The sequence below is a fragment of the Triturus cristatus genome, chromosome 1_2, assembly GCF_964204655.1.
Source record: "Triturus cristatus chromosome 1_2, aTriCri1.1, whole genome shotgun sequence".
In the NCBI taxonomy this organism is placed as follows: domain Eukaryota; kingdom Metazoa; phylum Chordata; class Amphibia; order Caudata; family Salamandridae; genus Triturus; species Triturus cristatus.
In genome coordinates, this window is record NC_140580.1 from 107,249,878 (window position 1) to 107,273,607 (window position 23,730).

The window sequence follows — 23,730 nt, forward strand, 5'->3', positions numbered from 1 at the left end:
TAGGTACCGAAAGTACTCACTGCCCTGCAGCTGGAATTCCGCCTGCAGCGTCTCAAAAGTTTTGAATCCCCCCCTCGTCCAGAGATCTCCCACCGTGCTGTCCCACTTCTCGAAGCCCTTCGACGTCCACAGGGAGCCCAACCTCTCAGACGCATACAGCGGTGACGCCCGGGTCAAACGGTCCTTCCACCCCATAGCTGCATTAGCCGCGTGCCAGACACGCACCATGACACGCGTCGGTCCCGTCAAACGGGAGTCGGGCGCGCCCGCGTAGAGCGCTCGATTGTAATCGCCACCGGGCAGGAGCATCTTATCCATCTCAAATGCCGGGTTCAAGGCGGGCCCGTAAAGGCCATGATTAATTGCAGCTAGTTGGGAGGCCCAGTAATACCGTTTAATGTCAGGGAGGGCGACCCCCCCATCGTACCACGGGAGCGTCAATTTAGCCAGAGCAATGCGCGGCCTCCCGTCCCAGAACAGGCGCCGCTGGAGGCCCTCCACCTCACGGAAATAGCGTGCCGGGACCAAGTCCATAGTATTCTGGAGGGCGTAGAGGAAGCGTGGCAGGGACATCATTTTAAACAAGGCCGCTCGGCCGAGCGGCGAGAGCGGCAGACGCCGCCAGCGCACCACGTCCTCCCTCAAACGCCGGAGGGGGGGTAACAAATTCCGCTCATAGCGGCCCTCCGGGTCAAGAGTGATATAGATACCCAGGTACCGAAAACCTTGGGAGGCAATCTGGATCGGACAGTCCCGTGGTAAGGCCGGAGCCTCCCCGGAAAGCACATATACACAGGATTTCGCCCAGTTGATGACCAGGCCTGAGTTGCGACCGAATGAACGCAAAACATCAACCAGGACGATCAGTGATTTACGCGGGGAGGCGAGATACAGAAGGATATCGTCAGCATAGAGGGACACACGGTCCTCATGCTCGGGGGTCCAGCGGAGACCACGGATAGAAGGGTGCCACCGCAGCCACTCCGCCAGGGGCTCCAGGGCCAGAGCAAACAGGAGAGGCGACAGGGGGCAGCCCTGTCGCGTACCCCTCCCCAGCGCGAATGGGGCCGAGACTCGCCCATTCACTACCACCTGCGCCAATGGGCCCGAATATAGCAATTTGACCCAGCTAATGAAACCCGGGCCAAACCCGAATTTTGCCAGCATCGCCCAGATGTATGGCCATTCAAGCGTATCGAACGCCATGGTGGCGTCCAAGGACGCCAAGATGGCCGGCTCCCGCACAAATGGGACACGCGCGAGCACCCCGTGCAAGCGCCGCAGATTGAGCGCCGTGTTGCGGTGCGGTATAAAGCCAGATTGGTCTTGGTGGACCAAATCGCCTACCACGCCAACCAACCTGTTGGCCAACACCTTGGCGAGGATTTTGGGCTCCGCGTTCAAAAGCGAAATCGGCCTATAGGATGTGACCCGTTCACGGGGCCTCCCCTCCTTGTGGATCACCACAATTGTGGCTAGACGCTGGTCCGGCGGGAGGGAACCCCGCGAGTGGGCCGCCAGGAACATCGCGCGCAGGTGGGGCGCCAACACATCCGGGCGTAGCTTGTAGAGCTCGATGGGAATACCATTGGGGCCCATGGCCTTGCCGGATGCAACCGAGCGAATAGCCAAGGCAATTTCGTCCGAGGTGGGAGGGGCGTCCAGCGAATCCCTGTCCTCCACCGTTAGGGAGGGCAGTGCGATGTCCCGAAGCAGGGCATGGGAGTCTGCCTCCGAGCAGGGGGAAACCGGGGAGTAGACTTCGCGGAAATAATCCGCGAAGCAGGAGACAATGGCTTCCGGCTCAGTGACACACGCACCATCAACACTCTCAATCAAAGGCACCACACGGCTCGCTCTCTCCCTCTTATCCAACCACGCAATCAATTTGCCAGCCTTATCACCCACATCATACAATCGCCCCTGCTGCTCTCTACTGAGGCCCCTGGCCGCCTCCGTGACGAGGGCCCGATAGGCCGCCTGCTTTAGGTGTAGAACATGCAACTTGTCGTCTGTTACCCCGCTTCCCAGGGCACCCTCCAGTTCTGCAATCTCGGCCTCCACCCGGGTCACCTCCTCCCGCTCGCGCCGCCGGGCATGGGAGATAAAGGAGAGGGCCTCCCCTCTAAGGACTACCTTGAAAGCCTCCCACAGGGAGATGGCCGAAGAGACCGACCCCACATTCTCATCGAAATATCGCTGTAGGGATTTGATCAAATCGGCACGAATGGTGGGGTCGCGCAAATACCATGCATTGATTGGGGCCACCCTGCCATCCCCCCTCGGGAAGACATCGAGGTGCAACAACAATGGGGAGTGGTCTGAGATACCCCGCGCCAGATGGCGCACCTCCCCCACCCTCCCTGCGTGGGCCGCCGGGACAAGGATGTAATCAAGCCGCGAGAGGCTACCATGGGCACCCGAGTGGAAGGTGTACTGTCGCAATGCAGGATGCTTTAATCGCCAGCAATCCACCAGGCCAAGCGTGTCCAGAAGGCCGGGCAGCCACGCCTGTGCCCGGGGGAGGTCCCTAGGGGGATGGCGATCCATAGACCCAGAGGCTACCGCATTAAAATCCCCTCCAACCACCAGCAGGCCACTCGGAAGGTCCAGAAGGAGGCGCCCCAGGTCCGCAAATGTGGTGGCTTGTAACCCAGGCGGGACGTACACTGATATAAAGATAAACACTCTACCCTCCATTCTTCCCTCCAGAACCGTGTAGCGTCCCCTCTCATCATGGCGCACCTCATCAATCTCCAACGGGAGCGAGTTCTTGATCATAATACCCACCCCCCGCGAGCCCGAGGTGAAGCCAGAATGGGCCGCCAAACGATATCCCCGCCGGTTCATTGCATGAAAGGAGTTACCTATAAGGTGCGTCTCCTGCAGGAAGACAACATCTGGTGAAATACGTTTTAAGTACTGCAGGACCACACCACGCTTAATCCTATCCCCCAGGCCGTTAACATTCCATGACAACACAGCCAAATCCCTACCCCCCATCATACGTCGAAACAATCGGTCGTCCCCCATCGAGCATCCTAAAAACAACAACATAGTAGCGGGTTTGCCCTGCGGTGCTAACAAACAACACACCCCCCCCACCCCCCGGTCCCAACAAAACTCCCCCCTCCCTGCACCCCTGCATGAGCCCAGACAGCCCCCCCAAAGTGCAGTGTGCCTGTCGCCCCATAGCTAAAATACTAACTAGTCCCCCAGAGGAGGAGGGAAGCCCCCAACAGACCCCGCACGACCTCCATAGGAGGGAAAAATACGCAATCAATAAATGGTGAAGGAACAACGTCCAGAGCAAGGCCTATGCAGTCACCCCTCAATTCTGCTCCGGCGGGCCCTCCTCGCCAGCCGCGCCCCCCCCGCCCCCCCGGCCCCGATCTCCAGGCAGAGTGTCCAACCAGTCCCCAGCCGCCTCGGGCCGGTCGAAGAAGTGCGTGCGACCATCCACCTCTACCCTCAGCTTAGCTGGAAAGAGCATTGAGTACTTGAGGTTCAGGTCCCTCAGGCGACGTTTAACACCAAGAAAGCTCTGCCGCTGCTTCTGGACCGCCGGGGTAAAGTCTGGGTAGAAATGTACCTCCATGTTGTCAAGCTTGACCGGTCCCTGTTGTCTGGAGGTCTGGAGGATAGCATCTCTGTCCCGGAAATTAAAAATCCGGGCAATGAGAGGCCGCGGCGGGGCACCAGTCTTAGGTCTGCCCCCGGGGACCCGGTGAGCACGCTCCACCGCAAAAAGCTTACTCAGCCCCCGGGGCTGGAGATGGGTCAGGATCAACTCTTCCACGAAAAGATCCGCCGCCTCCGCCTCTCGTCCCTCCGGCACCCCCACAATACGGACATTATTCCTCCGGGCCCGACCCTCGGAGTCCTCCAGTCGCCGGTCCATCAGGGCGCTCGCCTGGCCAAGCCGGCGCACCTCCTTCTGGAGGGCCACCACGTCTGTCGTGAGGCTCGTCGTGGTGTGGGCCAGGGAGTCGACTCGGTCGTTTGTTTTGGACAAGTCTGCCCTCACAAGGCTCACATCCACCAGGACCGAGTCTATTTTTTGCGCTAAGGTGTCGAAACGCTGGTCCACCGAGGCCTTCATCTCTGCGATGGCGCCCATGACGTCCCGGAGGGTCAGATCCACCGGATGAGCGGATGCCTCCGTCGGGCCCACCGGGGATGCACGCGATGTCTCCGGAGAACCCTTCTGGAGCGTGTAGCGGTCCATACTGTTGGCCTGGTGCGCCGTGCCACGGCGGGTCGTCTTCACCTTCGCCCGGTCGCCATCTTGTTTGGTGGACATGCTGGCTCTTCCACCGTCGTACCAAGCACCCCAAACGGGCCGCTATACCCAGTCACGGGTGCCAGGGGGGGGGCAGGGGCGACCACCGAACCGCGGGTCAACCCACCGCCGGCGGGTCAGCCGGGCTCCTGGACAAAGCCACACCACCACACCCCGCTCCGCAGTCCGACCCCGCTTGAGAGCTAGGAGGGCGCAAAAGCGAAAGTGAAAGTGCGGGGTACGCCAGTCGCCCAGCCCCGTTCGCCGCTGTTATTCACTTTGTCCCCGGATCGCCCCACTACTCCAATCCGGGGGGCCGGCGAGGAGAAGGCCACAACCTTCGATCGATGCTCCCACCGGCGTCCGGGGTCCGATTCGAGCCCAAAAAACGGGTGGCGCCTCAGCTCCGGTTCCCCAACACAGTCCCCTCAACAAGGACAGGATATCGCCAGGATTAATTCAGGAGGTCGCGGAGGTCCTCGGGAGCCTCGCACCTACGCGGCCATCTTGGTTGCGCGCTAGGCTCCTCCTCCTCTATAGGAATATTATTAAACAAGCTTTAATTTCCATTAACGTGTGCCTTCAGGATGAAGTATCCCATACAGATATCCTGGAATCTTTTGCTTCCATCACAAAGATCATCAAAGATGTTCTACACCGCCCCCCAAAAACGGGGAAAGTAGCTAGAAAAGGGTGGTTTGATTCGGCGTGTACCAAGGCCCACACTGCCTTAAAGATAGCCTTGGGGAAAAATCCTAGGAATCAAACTGAAATTACTCATTCTAGGCGTGTGTACAACCAGGTTAGGAAGGTGCGGAAACGCGCGCTTAAGAACGAAGCGTGGGAATGCCTATATAACGCTTCCCTGGAAAAGGACTGCTCTGCCTTCTGGCTGGCGGTCAGGGCTCCTTTCCTTATTACAGGGGAAACGGATAGATTGGATGTGGCCATTACTGAAGATTCTTGGGTCGACTTCTTCGCTGAGGTTTATAATCCGAGAGGGAAAGACAAACTGGTAGCTAAGAAGCCAATTACTCAGGGCCAACTGGCGGACGATTTCGTCCCGTTTAATTTAGATGCTACTGTTGACGAATTGTCCGCCGCAATCACCCAGAGCAAAGGCAATAAAGCGCCAGGCGCTGATGGCGTCCCAATTGATTTATTCAAACTTCAGCCGGGACTCTGGTCGCCTCTACTTACGCGTGCTTTAGAGGCCAGTTGCGCGCGGGGTTTCATCGATACTTGGGCAGACTCGATAATTATACCTATATTCAAAAAAGGGGACCGGGACAAACCTTCTTGTTACCGTCCCATATCCCTTCTGGACTCTTTTTTGAAAGTTACTGGGCGAGTTATCCTGAACCGTTTGCAACTTTGGGCCGACGAGTTTAACATCTTATCGCCGGTTCAATACGGCTTTCGCAAGGGCTGTGGTACTGTAGAACAGGTTCTCAACTTCACGTCACTAGTTGGCAAATATACTCAGGCCAAAGAGGGCAAACTTTTTGTTGTGTTCGTCGACCTAAGTGCGGCTTTCGATTGTGTCATTCATAACCGATTATGGCAGATCTTGAGCGACATGAAGGTTGATGAAGTACTTATCTCCTTTCTAAGGCAGTTGTATGCTGGCGCTAGGGCAAAGGTCAGATATGGTTTAAATGGTGAATGCACTAAGCCCTTCTATGTAAAGAGGGGCGTGAGGCAAGGGTGCGTACTCGCCCCATTGCTGTTTAACTTGTATACCAACGACCTAGAAAAAGTTTTGCTTGCTGCAGTACGCGATTCCCCCCAGGCCAATCAGTATCAAATTGCGTCCCTTTTATATGCTGACGATGCAGTGATCATGTCCCGGACGCAAAGAGGTCTCCAAACTGCTCTGGACACTTACATAAAGTTTATGGATAACAGGGGGTTAAAATTGAATGTTTCCAAATCGTTTGTAATGTCCTGTGGCAGTGGCAAAAAAAGAGCATGCCGCTTGTTTGTGGGGAAAGAGGAACTTGCCCCAGCTAAAATATTTTCGTACTTGGGAATAGTCCTCGAGGAAAAGGGGTCCTGGGGGCCAGCTATTAGAAACAGGACATTGTCATTTAAGAAAGCTACCGCTGCACTTATGATCTTCTCGAAAAAGCTGGGGAGGAGACCACCGGCAATACTGTTAAAAATCTACCAAGCCAAGTGCATCAGTATAGCCATTTATGGGGCAGGTATTTGGGGGATCAATAATAATTTCTCCTCAATACAAAGGGTAGAGAACGCTTTCATAAGATTTGTCTTGGCAACCCCTGCTAGTTCCCCTGTTTTTAACTGTCACGCAGAGCTAGGTATGCGCTATGTGAGTGATCTGATTAGTATACAACCAGTTCTGCTTTGGTACAGGGTATGGACCTCTCCAGCATTAACGTTAAATAGAGATATCCTTAAAGATTGTATGGGATTGGATAAGGCACTTAGGATACCCTGGTTGAAGTATATTTGTCATTTTACAAGGGACCTTGGCAGACCCGAGTTTTACTTTCAACCAGAGACCATGTGCAGTCTATCAAGAAAGGATCTGAAGGAGCTATGTTGGTCCCACGTTGAATCACTTAGATTAGGAGTTGAACTCAATAAGAACCTTGTATTTCAACATCAATTTACATTGGTTTCTAGTGATATTCAGCCTTATTTAACATGGTGTCAGGTGGGCTTTGACCGTTTTTTGCTCACCAGGCTAAGGTTCGATGTCTTTTTCCGCTTCGTTTCCTTCCCCGTAGTTAATGACTGGACAAGAAAATTATGTAATTGCCCTTGTGATAATTTGTCTACCCAGTCAACCCTACATGTAATTTGTTTTTGTAAATTTTATTCGATGGAAAGATCTAGATGGATTAAGCCATTTAAAAAAAAACATGGTTCTTGGAGACACTGTCGGCCCGCCTTATTGTTTTTAGTATCTTTACAAAACGAATACTGTGTGTCAATAATGTTGGGCTTTTTAAAAAGTATTTTAAGGAAAAGGAAACGTTTAATGAGTTTTTAAAGTAACTTATTTATGTTCTGTGTAACGATATTTTATTGTGGATTACTTTTGTCTATATGAACATGTTACTTTTATGAATTCATGTATCTTGAACTCGAATAAAGTATTATTATTATTATTATTACCCAGAGATTTTGACATCTCCTAGGATCCATATACAGAAGAAAGTCTTTCAAGCAACTAAAAAGGATCGGTCAACTGTGCCTGATTGATGACAGACTTTTTGTCAGTTATGTCCAAGTGAAAAAAGGGAGGCAAAGCAAAATTTCTCAAAAATGGTTAAATGAATAAAGAAAAAGAAAGAATATCAGCCTCCAGATACATATTCTATTGAGAAATTTTGTTCACTTTTGAGATTACTCATCCATTTGACACTGTCCATATTTAAGAACATATCCATACCTAAGAGTATTCAAATGTAAAACTATTTCCAGGGCCACTTGATTATACGGAAGGGGAGGACCAAATATTGTGGCAGGGTTCATTAATTTATGCGTCAAGAAAAGGCAAATTATGTGGCATAATGCAGAACATTTTGTGATAGTATTACTTCATTATTTTGTCATCTTTTACACGTTAACACTGGGCAATGGCTTCACTTCATTAGTAGCAGGTTAACACCCAACAAGCAACTTAAAGGTAACCACTTAACCTTTGTGAATCGCCTTCCACTGAGCAGCAACATGTGTCGCAGTTTTTAGTAACTTTTGGTCCGCATGAGCTATAAACTTTTTTTGGGTCAAAATCTGCAAATTATCCACCACTGAAAACCTGTTCAGATTTGAGCTATTGTCTAGATTGTTCAATGTTCAAAGGCACAAAGAATGCCGAAAATTGCATACACATAGACTATGACAGACAAGGAGCAGAATGTACATTCAGATGTGTGAAAATGGCGGGCTTTCGTCCGTAAGAAAGTGAGATGCACCCATGAAAGTTCAGGAGCAAGCAAAGAGTACCTCACACCTACTCACAGAAAAATCTTTGTGGATGGGGCTCTTCACGTTTAAATATTTTGTGCCTACAAGTGAGAACTGGGGACTACCGGGGTAAAGCTAGAGACATTCTTGTGCCGAAGTTATAAGAGATGGTGAAAAAGGTGTAAACCATTCGATGACTCTATACAATCTAATCCTTCGGAATCGAAATCCTAGGAGAGAGAGAGCATTTGTTAGGACTCTAAAATAGGGCCAGTCATTAATAAATAGGAGTTTTGGCGAACTTACCTCCTCTTGCATGCGTTGTCTACGTAAATCTTTATCATGAAACTTGTTTTTCCCATCCAGGCAGAAATATTCAGAGAGCAGCTCATTATTGTAACTTTCCACAAACGTGTCAAAATCTGTCAGAGAAGAAGATAAACTCATTTTTTAACACTGATAACTGGAGATGGAAGACAAAGACACGTGATTCCTGACGAAATGTGAAACACTATTTCAAAATTTCACCAATGAAAAGGTAAGTACATAAATCCCCAATTTAGTTTTGTTCTATCAGTTTTTTAGAAGGTAGTTTAGATCGCAGTATTTTTTCAGAATTCGTGTTTCAGATTTCACTCATCTCCCTTCTCACCAAAATTTGTAGTTTGAAGGTTAGAGTCAGGAACCGTGTAAAGCAACGTTCTAAGATCCCTCTGGATTTGTAAAGGTCAAGCACTGACAATACTAACGCTCTCGCCGTTTGGCTTTGCCATTTCATACCTTCTTGTTTTGCCAATGCAACATTTTTGTCCATGTTGTTTAGCATGGTAATTGCTCATGTCATCACGTAAGCACATGTATGAGTCATACTTCTATGGCAGGTGCAGTGTCGCTACGCATGTGTGTGGGTATGTGGCATGACACAGCTGCCATTTTTTGCTTTAATTTACTGCTTACTGGGAGGTTGAGTATAGTGCCTGATGTAAGTCACAGCAAGAAACTATTACTAGGCACTGCCACTGATTGTGTAGAAAATGGAAGAGGTTAACTATCAAAAGGAATCACTGAAAAATCTTTGTTAAGTGTAACTTAGTTTTTTAGGCTAATAACACAATAATATGTGTATAAGCGACATGAGGAACAACCCCAACAACCATAATTAAAGTGAAAATGTGATTAGAAAATGCATCTGAAAATCCACCCAAGTTGGCCATCTATGTTATCTGCACAAACCATAACTTGCAGCCATGCCATGCAAACCATATATCGCCACAGAAGTCCAATGCTCATGGCTTGACAATATTATGAACAATAGGTAACAGGACCCACAGCATCATTAAGCATCAATAAATGAAGAAAGGATACTATATCAATAGTAATGTAATCAAGAATGTGAATGGTTATGGGGATTTATAACATGACTAGGTATGTCATTGACAGCATTTGTGATGAGTAATTTCATAAAAAACTGCATTTGGGGTGCAAGTTATGGTTCGGATGGTGGAAGGATGAGCCTCATGAGAATGACCTCTGAGCAGACTAAATTTGCATCTTAGGATCCTGCACTCGCCATATTCTTTCCGCAGTGCCTACTGGTCAAGACTTTTGTTCATGCCTTAAAAACTCTTGGGACAGGTCATGACCTTTGGCTGAAGAGCCTAGTCTACAGCAATGCATGATACTCAACATCCCTAAACTACAGTTTGCTGGACAAGGTCTACAGCATTACTATGAATTCTTTAGATACAGTGGCTGGCCTTCAGCCAGGCCATCCTCTCACCACACTTTTCCCACCTTAAGTCTACTGGTGTCAATCTAGCAATGTCTAGGAGGCCTTGGCACAGTGCTTGGCGTTTGTCCTAGCCCTTCAGTCACAGCAGCTGCCTGTGTACCATACTAGGCACAGCCTTTAGTCTTTCAGCGATGCCAGGTAACAAATGTGTAAAAGGGCAACCATTTTCAGCTTTAATAATATAATTGTTCATATGAACAATGATAACTAAAGACATATTCCCACGTCTAGTTCTTTACATAAATCTGACCAGAAGTTTGAGATAAATACAGACCAGTCAACAAACCTTATGGTAATCCATGTAAATGAATAATATTATGCACAAATATTTGTGCCAACTGTTTTGAGGATGGCAGCCCAGTTCATGCAACGGAATGCCCCATTTTTTTCAAATGATCAACAACTACTAAAATGGCAGTACAATTGTTAGGTAACTAGACTCTAAATGCCATGAATACTGAGAGCTAAGGCTTAAGTGGAACAGGGAATGGTCTCAAACGTCCCATAGGTTTAGTATGCAAACGATTACTTTCAGCACAAATAGCACCTGCCTGAACATATAGTTTTACATCTGCAATTAGAGAGGACTACCACAAATGCATTTTACTGATGCTAATAGTTTAGTTATTCCACTATGTCTAGAAGCTTTAGAATCAAGAAGACAACTAATGGACTGTTGTATTAACTCAGCTGGAGATGAATACAGAGCCTCTGTTTGAAAAAAACATCTCATTCCTCACATTTCAACATTCTTGTTCCTGGGCCAGGCTTCATCAATGGACTGTAATTCTGTACATACTGTAGTTAGAAATGGATCAACATTGATAAAAGCTAGAGAATGAATACTCTGAGTTCCAGTTGGCAAAAACAATGCAGGCTCTCTAACCACCATATTTTCATTTTCAGGTTGATTCCGCTGTGATAAGAAATCGTCCATATTGTTCGGAGATGGCTTATAGTTTATCACAAAATTATAATCAAAAGAACAAGGTCCATCTAACCTGTCTGGGAATCACTGCTCTAGCAGAATTTATCTACTATAGGCTCCGGTGGTCAATGTACACCTCTATTGTGTATTTGACTCCTATTAAGTATTCCATTAAAAAAATGTTCTCATAATTGCCAAAGGTCTATGGCTGCAATAGTGTAATTGAATTCTGCTTGGGAAATCTGTTGAGGAAAATGGGCAACAACTGAATACATCTGTCTAGTCACTGGATTCCTTTGGGTCAAAAACTCTTTCATAGCATGACATGAGGCATATGTTTGAGCAATAAACAGATGCTGAACCTTTGGGTGTTGTAAAATAGGAGCACAAGAAAAACATTACTTCAAAAAACAAAATTCTTTCTCTTTGGACCATGCAAATCCAGCTCCTTTATAGAGAAGTTTAGTTATTGCTCTGACTATCTCAAACAATTGATCAAAAAATAGTCTAAAAAAGTGGCAAAGCCTAGGAAACTTTGCACTACCTTTACAGATGTTGGTATGGCCCATTGGATTAATGCTCCTAAAACTGTGTTCCTGTCTTTCTGCATACCCTGTCGGTTAATTATGTACCCAAAATGTCGATTGAGATGGTGTGAAACTAACACTTATCTAATTTAGCAAACAAATGGTGAGCTCTTAATCTCAGCAACAATGCCTTAACATGTTGTACATGTGTCTCCAGGAAATATGATACATATTATATGAATACATTATACAGAGCAAGTCAAATCTCTCATGACATCTTTTTTAATATTGACAAGCAGCTGGAGCATCACACAGTCTAAAGGGCATGACCTGATATGCAAATAATAAAAACGTAATGCTAAACAGTTTTCTGTTTATCATCATTTCTGACGCTAACTAAATTATATGCTCCTTTTATCAAGTTAAGTTAAAATCTTTCTGTTTTCCCCTCGTCTAGGAGAAGAGATATCAAGTGTAATGGATGTCTATTTGTAACTGTACGTTTGTTAATTGTTCTAAAAGTTATACGTGTTCTTGGCTTACCTCCCTTCTTGAGCACAAAACATAAAGGCGAAGAGAAAAGGTAGGACACTGTGATGTTCTGATAAACACCTTGGCTACATTATATCGGTATATTAAAATGTTCTGTCCAGTCTGTGAACACATACACCTGACTAAAATGTATAGGTGCTCCAGGTTCCAAGTCAATCTTACAATCTTAATTTCTGTGTGGAGGTAATAAACTTGCTTTCTTACAAACACATCATGCAGCCTTTCATAACAAGGAGGCAAATTACCTGCATAACTAATAACATGAGGTGTCATTAATCCTCCTTATACCTTGGGTCACTATGGGAAGATTCACTAGGTATCCAACAAATGTTTATTTAATAATCAGAATTAAATTGTAGTGTTCCAGCTGCCCAATCAATGCTAGGATTATGCAGCATCAACCAGAATCTTTTTCTGTACATTCAGCAAAGTCATTTTCATAGGAACCATCATGAACAACTGATGATGGGATAATATTCACTACCTATTTTGGAACGGACTAATTTTTCCAATAGACAAAGCAGCTCCATTTATTGTCAAATAATTTCGTTTTCCATCAGCTGTAGCTTTTCTAGATGTGGTGTTCCAGATATATACAACAATACATGCATAATTTGTGTTCACTACTTTTTTCCGTATAAACATTTCCTAGCTGAGTAGGTTCTGGAACTTGTGAGTCTCTACCCTCTTAAGGAATGCAATGAACACTTTAATCTCAGGTTTGTTGTTCTCTAAGCAACGCTCATCTAATCTATGGTCTAATTGCACTACCAGATCTCTGTAGGAGGGTTTACAACCTGTGCCAATGCATCTCTTAATTCACTTCATAAACCTTAATTTTTTAATGTGCATACTTTCTCTGAAGGTCAACCAGTCTCAACTACTAAAAGGTTAAAGTTAGTTATCAGCTTACTAGGGCTTCAAGACCTTATTTCAAAATTAAAATTTGCTATCAAGAGAAAGAACATTTAACTTTCGATCAAACTACATCTGTATTTGTAGGTATAAGGCAGAAAAACTATGCAGCTAAGCATTAAGTTACACAAATGGAATACTTCAATTGGAAGCACTCTACTTAGTTAAGATAAAACAAAGACCTCTTTAGTTTGATCACATGAAGAACAACGGGACTTCTCAGTAGTCCTCAGAACCTGGCCATCATAAGTAATGTGTAAATACAGAGGTTCATATGGGAAATATTTCAATACACTTTTAAATGATTCACAGAGAGTGAAACCCCCATAATGCATGTACTTCTCATGTTAGACATATTATACAACAAGTTCAAAATGTTTTATATAATTAAACATTTATAGCTGATTCCAGTGATCATGCAACACCGTCATGCAAACATAAAGCAGCGCAATCCTCATTCAACAAGGTGCTCAGCAAATGTAGTGCATATCGAAGGCGCAGTGCTGTTGAGTTGTGTACAGGTGAAAAAATAGAAAGGAACTCAATATTAGTACATACAAGAACTGGTTGTCTGTAATTTTCAGCAGTGTGGGGGAATTTCAAATGAGAATTTCTCTAGTTTGGCTTGCATCCCTCCTGCCAGTCCAATTATGTCCAAAAAGTTGATGTTTCGACCCTTAAATATACAACTTCAATGGGGTCTTCCTTAAGATGGTGATCAGAGATGCACTTCATCTGCAAACCTTGGCACTGAATATCCATTAATTTAATTGTCAAATGTAAAATAATGTCAACCCAAAATAAATACTTCAAAGGTGATAGAATGCACACCATATTTCCAAAACATTTGTAGCAAGTTAAAAGATTTAGATTGTTGCGACGTTCAACCCTGTTTTACATGCGGTCCACTCTTAACTATAAACCAGTAAAGTCTATGCTTCTTTAGTCAGCACATTCATTTAGGTGACCAGCAATGTTTGGCGTGAATAAAGGTAAATTTTAGTTTTTTAGATAATGGCGGTTTGAAGGCACTGCGATTTTGGAGATATTAATACATTTCTGTTGGGAGTTATTCATTCTGGGAGAGGTTCGTGTTAGGGCACGTGTATGCAGTATAGTTAACATTCTGGCAGTTATTGATGCCTTTATTAATTTATTTTTACATGATGATTGTACACTTTATTATTATTTTTTGTTTTCCTATGGGTTACATGTAAGCTAAGGCTAGATTGTAATTACAATGCAAAGCATTTTGTAAGAACGGCGCGATTTCGAGTGGGATATACTGGTGATTTCTTTGTTATTTGTCGAATTGCAGTTACCCCTAAGGAAGGGCATATGCTGCCCGAAATGCATTGGGTCTAACAACTAAATCAACCTCACGCTATAAGAAGGGGTGAATCCCCAGGTGTTGTTCAGAAAGGCCTGGGTAGGCATTCGTTGAATATGGATTACAATATTGGAATCATGTATGGATATAAATTGATTACGAGTTAAGACCTGGAAGCAATAAAACGGATTAATATGAAGAAGAAACTTTTGGAATTCATGTGTTAGTGAAATGCTCTTTTGGCAGTGCACTCTGTGCTGGGACCAGACGAGGCTCCATCATCACCTCCACATAATCTGTGCGCATGGATGGAACGCAAGAGAAACAGGGTTGCACGTTGCAACAATCTAAAACTTTGAACTTGCTACAAATGTTTGGGAAATATGGTGTGCATTTTATCACATTTGAAGTATATACATATTCCTTTCCATCCAAGGTAATTTGCACCCACATATAAACAAGGAACTCTGGTTATAATATGAAGACCAGTTCATAAAGTATACAACACTGGAGGTTCACCTCTCTCTGATGTAGTTGATGTACTGAGACCATTAGCAGTTTTATTCCGGAATTTTGTTATTAAAAAAAGCGAACATAGACTTAAATAGGAACATTTTCATAAATGGTTTTAATAATTAATTTACACCTTTGCACGATCATATTCATGTACGCGTGTCAGTTTTATGTTTTTTAATGTTGCAATCATTCATGTTTTGTTCTAGCAATTTTGTTTACATGATTTACGAGTTTGAGGTACTAAGGGGCTAATCACAGTGGTTTTTTTTAGCTTTATGGTTTGCATGTCAGGTGATTTAGTTTAACCATATTACATGATTTAAAAGCACCAGTAGCATCTATGCTTGTATAGTCTGCACATTCCCTTTGGTTACCGGCAATGTTTGGCGTGCATAAAGGCAAATTTTAGTGTTAGATAATGGCGGTTTGAAGGCACTCTGATTTTGGAGACATTAATACATTTATGTTGGGAGAGGTTCGTGTTAGGGCATGTGTATACAGTATAGTTAAGAGTCTGGAAGTTATTGATTCATTGATTAATGTATTTTTACACAATGATTGTACACTGTATTATACATTTTTGTTTCTCTATGGATTACAGGTAATCTAAGGCTTGATTGTAATTACAAAGCAAAGCATTTTGTAAGAACAGCACGATTTCGAGTGGGTTATACTGGTGATTTATTTGTTATCTGTCTCATTGCAGTTACCCCTGAGGAAGGGCATATGCTGCCCGAAATGCATTGGGTCGAACAACTAAATTAACGTAACGCTATAAGGAGGGGTGAATCCCCAGGTGGTGTTCAGAAAGGCCTGGGTAGGCATTTGTTGTATATGGATTGCAATATTTGAATAATGTATGGACATAAATTGATTGCAAATTGAGATCTGGAAGGAATAAAATGGATTAATAGGAAGAAGAAACTTTTGGAATTCATTTGTGGGTGAAATGCTCTTTTGGCAGTGCACTCTGTGTGCTGTGACCTGTTGAGGCTCCATCATCAAAACACAAAATATATATCACATTGACTCAAGCTTACCCCCGATCAGCCGATTCCATTCATCATACTCCTTTATCACAGAATGGAGTGTAAACCGACTTGCTGCTCCCAGTGTGTTTATGAATAGATCTTTTGCATCATACCTTTCATTCACTCTTTCGTCTTGTACAATTGACGAATAATGAATATGAGACCAGTCACAAGCTAGCTACCTTCAATATCATATGAGTACGTTCTGTGGCTCAAATAGTTTTAAACTGCAACTTAAGAAATGCACAGTAGTATTACGGAATTCACCTAAAAACAAGCAACCACTACCAGACCTAAGTTGATGCCTTAATAGCAAATGTCTCTAAAAAATAAGTTATCAAAGTCTGGGCACGGTGAGAATCCTTTACGTTCCTCTCACAGAAACAGCAAATTAGGAGTTCATAATCGTGAAATGATGACTACAGAATTTAGGGTTCAATTGCAAAGTCTAAATCCTCAAACACAAATATTGCCCTTGAATACCTCTCATTTATTACATAAATGAATGTGTGATATAGGATTTCAACAGTTATACCATTGATGAAGCCTTTTTGGATGCGATCCGTGAGTGAATTATAAGCAGTACATTGGAAATAGCAATCTATGTGTAGCTAGCTATTTCTAAGTAAATAACAGTGGCTTTTATGGTTTAGATCTTAGCCTCCCTTTAAATGAATTGTTTGTGATATTTTTTTTAAAACACTCAACATGTTTTGTCTTATTTTGTTAGGATATATTTTGTCGGGTATACAAAATATTCATTGAGTTTGGACTGTGGCCACACGTTTCCTATTGTTCATATACTATCCAAAGTTCTCTGGCCTCCAGTGTCCACTACATACACACAGTCTCTATGCCAATGGTCTCACAAGACATGGCCTTCAACTGCACCCTGCTGGTCGTAGGCAGAGGCAAGAACAACAGTTGATGGACAAAATGCAGAACAATGTCATACATTCACCCCAGTACAGAGATCTGGGCCTAAATCCATCGTTTTATTGCTCACCATGCCACTCCAGTTTGAACCCTGCCATATGCAAATCAGACTTGACCCTGTGCCTCACGGGAACCGTCCAGCCCGAACTGCCAAGCCAGGTTCTCCCTGGACTGGAAACAAGCATCCTGGGACCGGTTTCGGAGTTTCACCCCTCTTCCGCCCAGATAGCTTGATTCCAGTGGCATGGAGAGTATGGGCCCCACGTCTGGGCATACCCGTCCCACTCGGGGTGACAAATGCAAAAACAACAGTTGATGGACAGAATGCAGAACAATGCCATACATTCACTCCAGTACAGAGATCTGGACCTAAATCTATCGTTTTTTGCTCACCATGCCATTCCAGTTTGAACCCTGCCATATGCAAATCAGTCTAGACCCTGTGCCTCATGGGAACAGTCCAGCCCGAACTGCCAAGCCAGGTCCTCCCTGGACTGGAAACAAGCATCCTAGGATAGGTTTTGGGGTTTCACCCCTCTTCAGCCAGGATAGCTTGATTCCAGTGGCATGGAGAGCACGGGACCCACGTCTGGGCATACCCGTCCCACTCGGGGTGACAAATGTAAAAACAACAGTTGATGGACGGAATGCAGAACAATGTCATACATTCACCCCAGTACAGAGATCTGGGCCTACTAAATCCATCGTTTTTTTTGCTCACTATGCCATTCCAGTTTGAACCCTGCCCTATGCAAATCAGTCTTGACCTTGTGCCTCATGGGAACGTAGGCAGAGGGCACACATTTAGGTCACATACGGCATAGAGATCCCTTGCCCCATTTATTCTTCGGTTATGCCCTTCAAACATGCCCACTGGGCATGGCAAATGACATTCGCCAAATCCTTGTGCCCCATACCCCACAGCCTGCAGGGAAGGAATGGGCCTTTGGGCAGGTCTAGTGGTATATAAGAGACCGTAATGGTATTCAGTTACACTGCACAAAGCTTGCTGCACTTATCCTTCAGCCATATGCAGTGAACTAAGAGCAGGACACTAATAGCAAAGGGCATAGTGTTAGCACACAGCAAAGATCAAGAAAGACTATTGCTCCTCTTAGCATGTTTAGCCTTGTTGTGGGAAGTCCATATACTGTACCGGTCAAAGATGTGAGTGATGCAAAGTACACACTGGTAGATACTAGCACGGATGGCAGTCACTTCCACTGGGAACATTTGTTAAAATGCTTCCCAATTTCACTTTCAATGTGCGTGGGGTGTTCTTCCAACATCCCCAACAGGATACACATGCACTGCAGAATATGCTTGACATAACAATATTAATTTTACAACTTATTGACCTTTTCAAGAGAACTATAGCCCACTCCAGTAACAAGTGTCTAATGGGCACAGACAATGCTTGGAGGTACAAGCTCTTTGATTTTAAATGACTCATACTAAACACATCATTTGCTAGCTGACCCTTTCGTTGAATAATTCTTTGACTTTGGGCTACCATCCATACTCTACCTTTTCTGCAATAAACATGACCCATCGAAGAGAGTAGAACCAAATCAAATGATTTTTTGAACACTGCAGAAAACTGAACTGCTTCAAACAAAACATTAATTTAGGGCTAGTACCATGTGATGCTGGGGTCAAGGAATGCTGAACAGGAAACCCAACTCAATTCCCATCATTGCTGAAATATAATTGCCCTCACTGTCCCCAACTACACACGCTGTCCAAACCAGCATATTGTAAGTTAAACCATAGCATCTATATCACAGTACCAATAATTAACAATCAGGCAAGAAAATGAGACTTGTCTGTGTCATGGAAGATGTAGTCCCTATAAAGGACTCAGCTTTGTGTTGATGTAAGTAGCTACAAGACATCCACCAAAAACTGTGGGTGTCCACACCATTATGAGTGTATATTGTCTCATTCCCCTCTACCTAGAGGTAATGACACAATCACAATATCTTGGCAGACTTCTCACATCCGCCAAACTCCAAGTACACCTTCTGTCTACTTCATTTACAAGAGACTACTACCTAATCTAGGTTATTTATAGAACCAAATGTTCTGAATTGGCAGGTTTGGCATTATTTAAAAAAAATAATAATAATTTAACAACACTATGCAATTACCTCTCTGCTTGCTAGAAACGGTGTGTCCACCGTTGGTCTAGCTGCCCCGACTCAGCTGCTAATTTATACTTATTTGAGACTGCAGTCCTGTCGTGGTGCTCAGTCCATCCCGATGTGAAATGAAATGTTCAATAACGCTTAAAATTGGGGACTACAGGGGGAGGAGCCTAGCGCGCAACCAAGATGGCCGCGTAGGCTTGTGGCTCCCGAGGGCCTCCGCAACCTCCCACGTCTATCCTGTCACAATCCTGATCTTCTCGACGGGCTTTTGTCTATGATCTTATGCTAAGGTGCCACTCGTTTTCCAAATCGAAATTGGACTCCGGGAACCTGGTTTTTTGGCGACCTGAAGTTTGCGGCCTTCTCCGGCTTTGGTTCCGGACTCGGGTTGGTGAGGTGCCCAGCTGCAAAGTGAACAACAGCGGCATGCCAGGCTGGGCCTGCCCTGGAACTCGTACTTTCACTTTCGGTTTCAAGTTGACCGACCGAAACTGTTGAGGAGACATCGGGAGAGCTGCACCGAGTGCGGAGTGCCAAGCCTGGACATCAGCTAGCGTCCCGGATCCCCGGGCCTTCCTCCGGGTGCTGGAGGGTGCTGACCTTGCTGATCGCCAACGATGACGACAAGAGTGGATGGCGACAAGCTAAAACCCAAATCTACCCGGAGGGGAGCCTATTCTCAGGCCAACAATATGGACCGCTATGCTCAGCCAAAGGGATCCCCTAGTGGATCACGTAAATCGCCTGAGCCGCCCAAGGAGGCCTCGGGCGCATCACCCGAATTGACTCTGCTGGATGTCATGGGGGCCATAGAGGAGATGAAGGTGACCGTGAACCAGCAACTGGATACTCTGGCCAACAAGTTGGACTCGGTGCTGATCGATGTCACCTTGGTCAGAGCAGACCTGTCGAAAACCAACGACCGGGTCGACTCGTTGGCCCAAGCGACGTCGAGCCTAACGGTGGATGTGGCCGCTTTGCAGACGACGGTGCAGAGGTTGCAGCTCGCAAGCGATCTGACCGAGCGTCGCCTCGAGGACTCTGAAGGCAGGGCCAGGCGGAACAACGTCCGCATTATCGGCGTGCCCGAACGATCGGAGGAATCTGCTGTGGACCTCTTTGTGGAGGATCTAGTGGTGACTCATCTAGCACCCAAAGGGCTGAGCAAATTCTTCGCCGTGGAACGGACCCACAGGGTTCCAGGGGGTGCGCCTAAGGTGGGTGCCCCCCCGCGGCCGATCATTGCCCGACTTTTTAATTTTCGGGATAGAGACGCTATCCTGCAGGCGTCGAGGGTGGCGGGGCCATTACGCTTTGAGAACTCTAATGTTAGCTTTTACCCAGACTTTACGCAAGCGGTTCAAAAGCAACGGATGGGTTTCTCGGCCATCAAACGGCGCTTGAGAGACATGGACTTCAAGTATGCGATGCTCTTCCCGGCTAGGCTGCGAGTCGAGCTAGATGGTCGCTCACACTTCTTCGACCGGCCGGAGGCGGTGGGAGAGTGGCTGGATGCCCTGCCCAAGAGTCGGGAGCCGGAGAGGCGGATGACGGAGAGCGGAGAAGGTTCGCCGGAGTAGGAATGGAACTGTGATTCTGGCGCTGGACTGCTTTGGTAACGTTTTGCGCCTGTGGCTGCACCGGACTCCAGTTGTTGACACTTTGCCCCGTGATGTTTGGAGGTTGCGGGGGGCTTGCTGGGGCCCTTTCCTCCTTCTGGGGTTCTTTTTTTGTCCTTTTTGTAGTGAATTTTATAATGGGGCGACAGGCACACTGCAGGTTGGGGGGGCTGTTTGGGCTCACGCAGGGGTGCAGGGAGGGGGGAGTTTTGTTGGGGTTGATGGGACGGGGTTGGGGATTGTTTGTTTGTTTCACAAGGCGGGATAATATTTCATGCTGTTCTACTATGATTGTGCCACCCGGGAGGGGGATGTTCTGTGCTGGGAGGGATGGGGGGTAGGGGGCTGAAACTTCTTTCCTGGAATGTGAATGGGCTGGGGGACAGGATAAAGCGGGGGGTAGTCCTGCAGTTTCTGAAACGTATCTCGCCAGACATTGTGTTCCTGCAGGAAACACACCTCATAGGGAACTCTTTCCATGCCATAAACAGACGAGGGTATCGCCTTCTGGCCCATTCTGGCTTCACCTCTGGCTCGAGGGGAGTGGGCATTTTGGTCAGGACCTCTCTCCCGTTAGTGGTGGATGAGGTGATCCACGACGACAGAGGGCGCTACGCTGCGCTGGTGGGGAGGTGGGAGGGTAGATTGATTACGCTGGTCACGGTCTACGTCCCGCCGGGCCTGCAGACGGCCACCTACGCTGATTTGGGACGTCTGCTGCTAGGGCTCCCGGGGGGGGTGGTGGTCCTGGGGGGGGATTTTAACGCTGTTGTTTCCAGAGTTGAGGATCGATACCCCCCTAGGGACCTCCCTCGGGCCCAGAGTTGGTTGGGGGGTTTTCTGGATGCCCTGGGACTGATAGATTGCTGGCGGTTGAAACACCCTGGACAGGCGCAGTATACCTTCCATTCTGGGGCCCATGGTAGTCTTTCGAGGCTTGACTATATGCTAGTTCCTGCGGCCCAAGCTGGGATGATCGGGGAGGTGAGACACTTGGCACGCGGTATTTCAGATCACTCCCCCCTTTTGTTGCACCTGGATATCGCCCTGGGGGTGGAGGGGAGGGTGGCGCCGATCAACCCCTGGTACCTACGAAACCCCACGATTCGTGCAGACTTGGTCAAGTCTCTGGAACATTACTTTAAGGACAACGTGGGGTCGGTGTCTTCCGCCATCTCCCTTTGGGAGGCCTTTAAAACGGTGCTCAGGGGACAGGCCCTATCTCTCATTTCCTCCACCAAAAAATGCGCTGCGCAGGAGGTTGTTCGGCTAGAAAATGAGATTACTGAGTTGGAGAGTGAGTTGGAGCAAGGTGTAACGGATGACAGATTGCATATCTTGGAGCTCAAGCAGGCCGACTAAAAGGCGCTGGTTACTGAATCTGCTAGGAGTGTGAGCAGGGAGCAACAGGGACGTTTGTATGATATGGGTGATAAGGCCGGGAAATTGATTGCTTGGTTGGATAAGAAGGAGAGAGCGGGTCGAGTGGTACCGGAGGTTGAGAGGGTGGACGGTGTGCGTGTGACGGACCCCGGTGATATAGTTGATTGCTTTGCGGAGTATTTTCACGGGGTCTATTCTCCGGTCTCGGAACGCTCGGAGGAAGACTCTCGACTGCTGCTTCGGGACATAGCTCTGCCCTCCTTGTCCGATGAGGATAAAGTAGTGATGGATGCGGCCCTGTCGCCAGATGAGATTGCTTTGGCCATCCGCTCGATTGCATCGGGCAAGGCCATGGGTCCTAACGGACTCCCCATTGAATTATACAAGTTGCGCCCAGATGTTATTGCGCCTTATCTCAGGGACATGTTCCTTGAGGCTAGGGCGGCAGGCTCTCTCCCCTCTGACCAACGTCTCGCTACCATTGTTGTTATTCATAAGGAGGGGAAGCCCCGGGATCGATGTGCTTCTTACAGGCCCATCTCCTTGTTAAACGCGGAACCTAAAATCCTCGCCAAGGTACTGGCCAATCGTCTGATCCGGGTTGTGGGCGACCTGGTTCATCAGGATCAATCCGGCTTTATACCCCATCGCAATACCGCTTTGAACCTGCGGCGGTTGCATGGCGTCCTTGCTCGCGCGCCATTCCTTCGTGAGCCGGCCATCTTGGTGTCCTTGGACGCTACCATGGCGTTTGATACCCTGGAATGGCCATACATCTGGGCAGCATTGGCGAAGTTTGGTTTTGGCCCGGGGTTCATCGGTTGGGTGAAATTGCTCTTTGACAATCCGCTGGCACAGGTAGTGGTCAACGGACGGGTATCGGCTCCCTTTGTCTTGGGCAGGGGCACCCGACAGGGTTGTCCGCTGTCGCCTCTCCTATTTGCGCTCTGTTTGGAGCCCCTTGCGGAATGGTTGGGATGGGAACCCTCGATGCGTGGTCTTAGATGGACGCCGGAATACGAGGACCGGGTCTCCCTATACGCGGACGATATACTTTTGTATCTTGCATCGCCGTGCAAATCGCTCATCGTGTTGGTGGACGTTTTGAGCTCCTTTGGTCGCAACTCCGGATTGGTCATCAACTGGGCTAAGTCCTGTGTGTACGTTCTTTCCGGGGAGGCCCCCCCCCCTTCCGCGGGGGTGCCCTATCCAGATTGCGACGTCGGGATTCACTTATTTGGGTATTTTTATAACACTGGACCCAGTGGCCCGCTACGAACGGAATCTTCTCCCCCCCCTCCAGCACCTAAGGGCGGATGTGGCGGGTTGGCGGCGGCTGCCGCTTTCGCCACTTGGCCGGGCAGCGTTGTTCAAAATGATGTCGCTGCCACGCTTTTTGTACGCCCTACAGAACACCATGGACCTGGTGCCGGCCCGTTATTTTCGGGAGGTGGAGTGTCTCCAGCGTCGATTGTTTTGGGATGGGCGGCCGCGGATTGCTCTTGCCAAACTAACCCTGCCATGGTACGATGGGGGGGGTCGCCCTCCCGGATATTAAGCGATACTACTGGGCCTCCCAGTTGGCCGCCGTCAATCACGGGATGTATGGCCCTGCTTTGAACCCGGCGCTTGAGATGGACAAATTGCTATTGCCGGGCGGTGACTATAATCGTGCATTATACTCGGGGTCCCTCGATGCGCGGTTGACGGGCCCGACGCGGGTCGCGGTACAGGTGTGGCATGCAGCAAATGCGGCGATGGGGTGGAGGGATCGCTTGACTCGGGCTACACCACTGTATACATCTCAGCGCTTGGGCTATCTGTATA

The 23,730-nt window shown here is 47.2% G+C and overlaps 1 protein-coding gene across 2 annotated transcripts in view; it reads right to left on the reverse strand.

The window, feature by feature from the left end:
* LOC146866908 (uncharacterized) overlaps positions 1-23,730 on the reverse strand; it is a 783,565-nt gene that overhangs the window by 662,813 nt on the left and 97,022 nt on the right. For both annotated transcript variants that reach the window (XM_085603053.1, XM_085603047.1), the window contains exon 10: positions 8,531-8,646. In XM_085603053.1, coding sequence (XP_085459179.1) covers positions 8,531-8,646 — 116 coding nt within the window. The remainder of the gene's footprint in view (positions 1-8,530; positions 8,647-23,730) is intronic.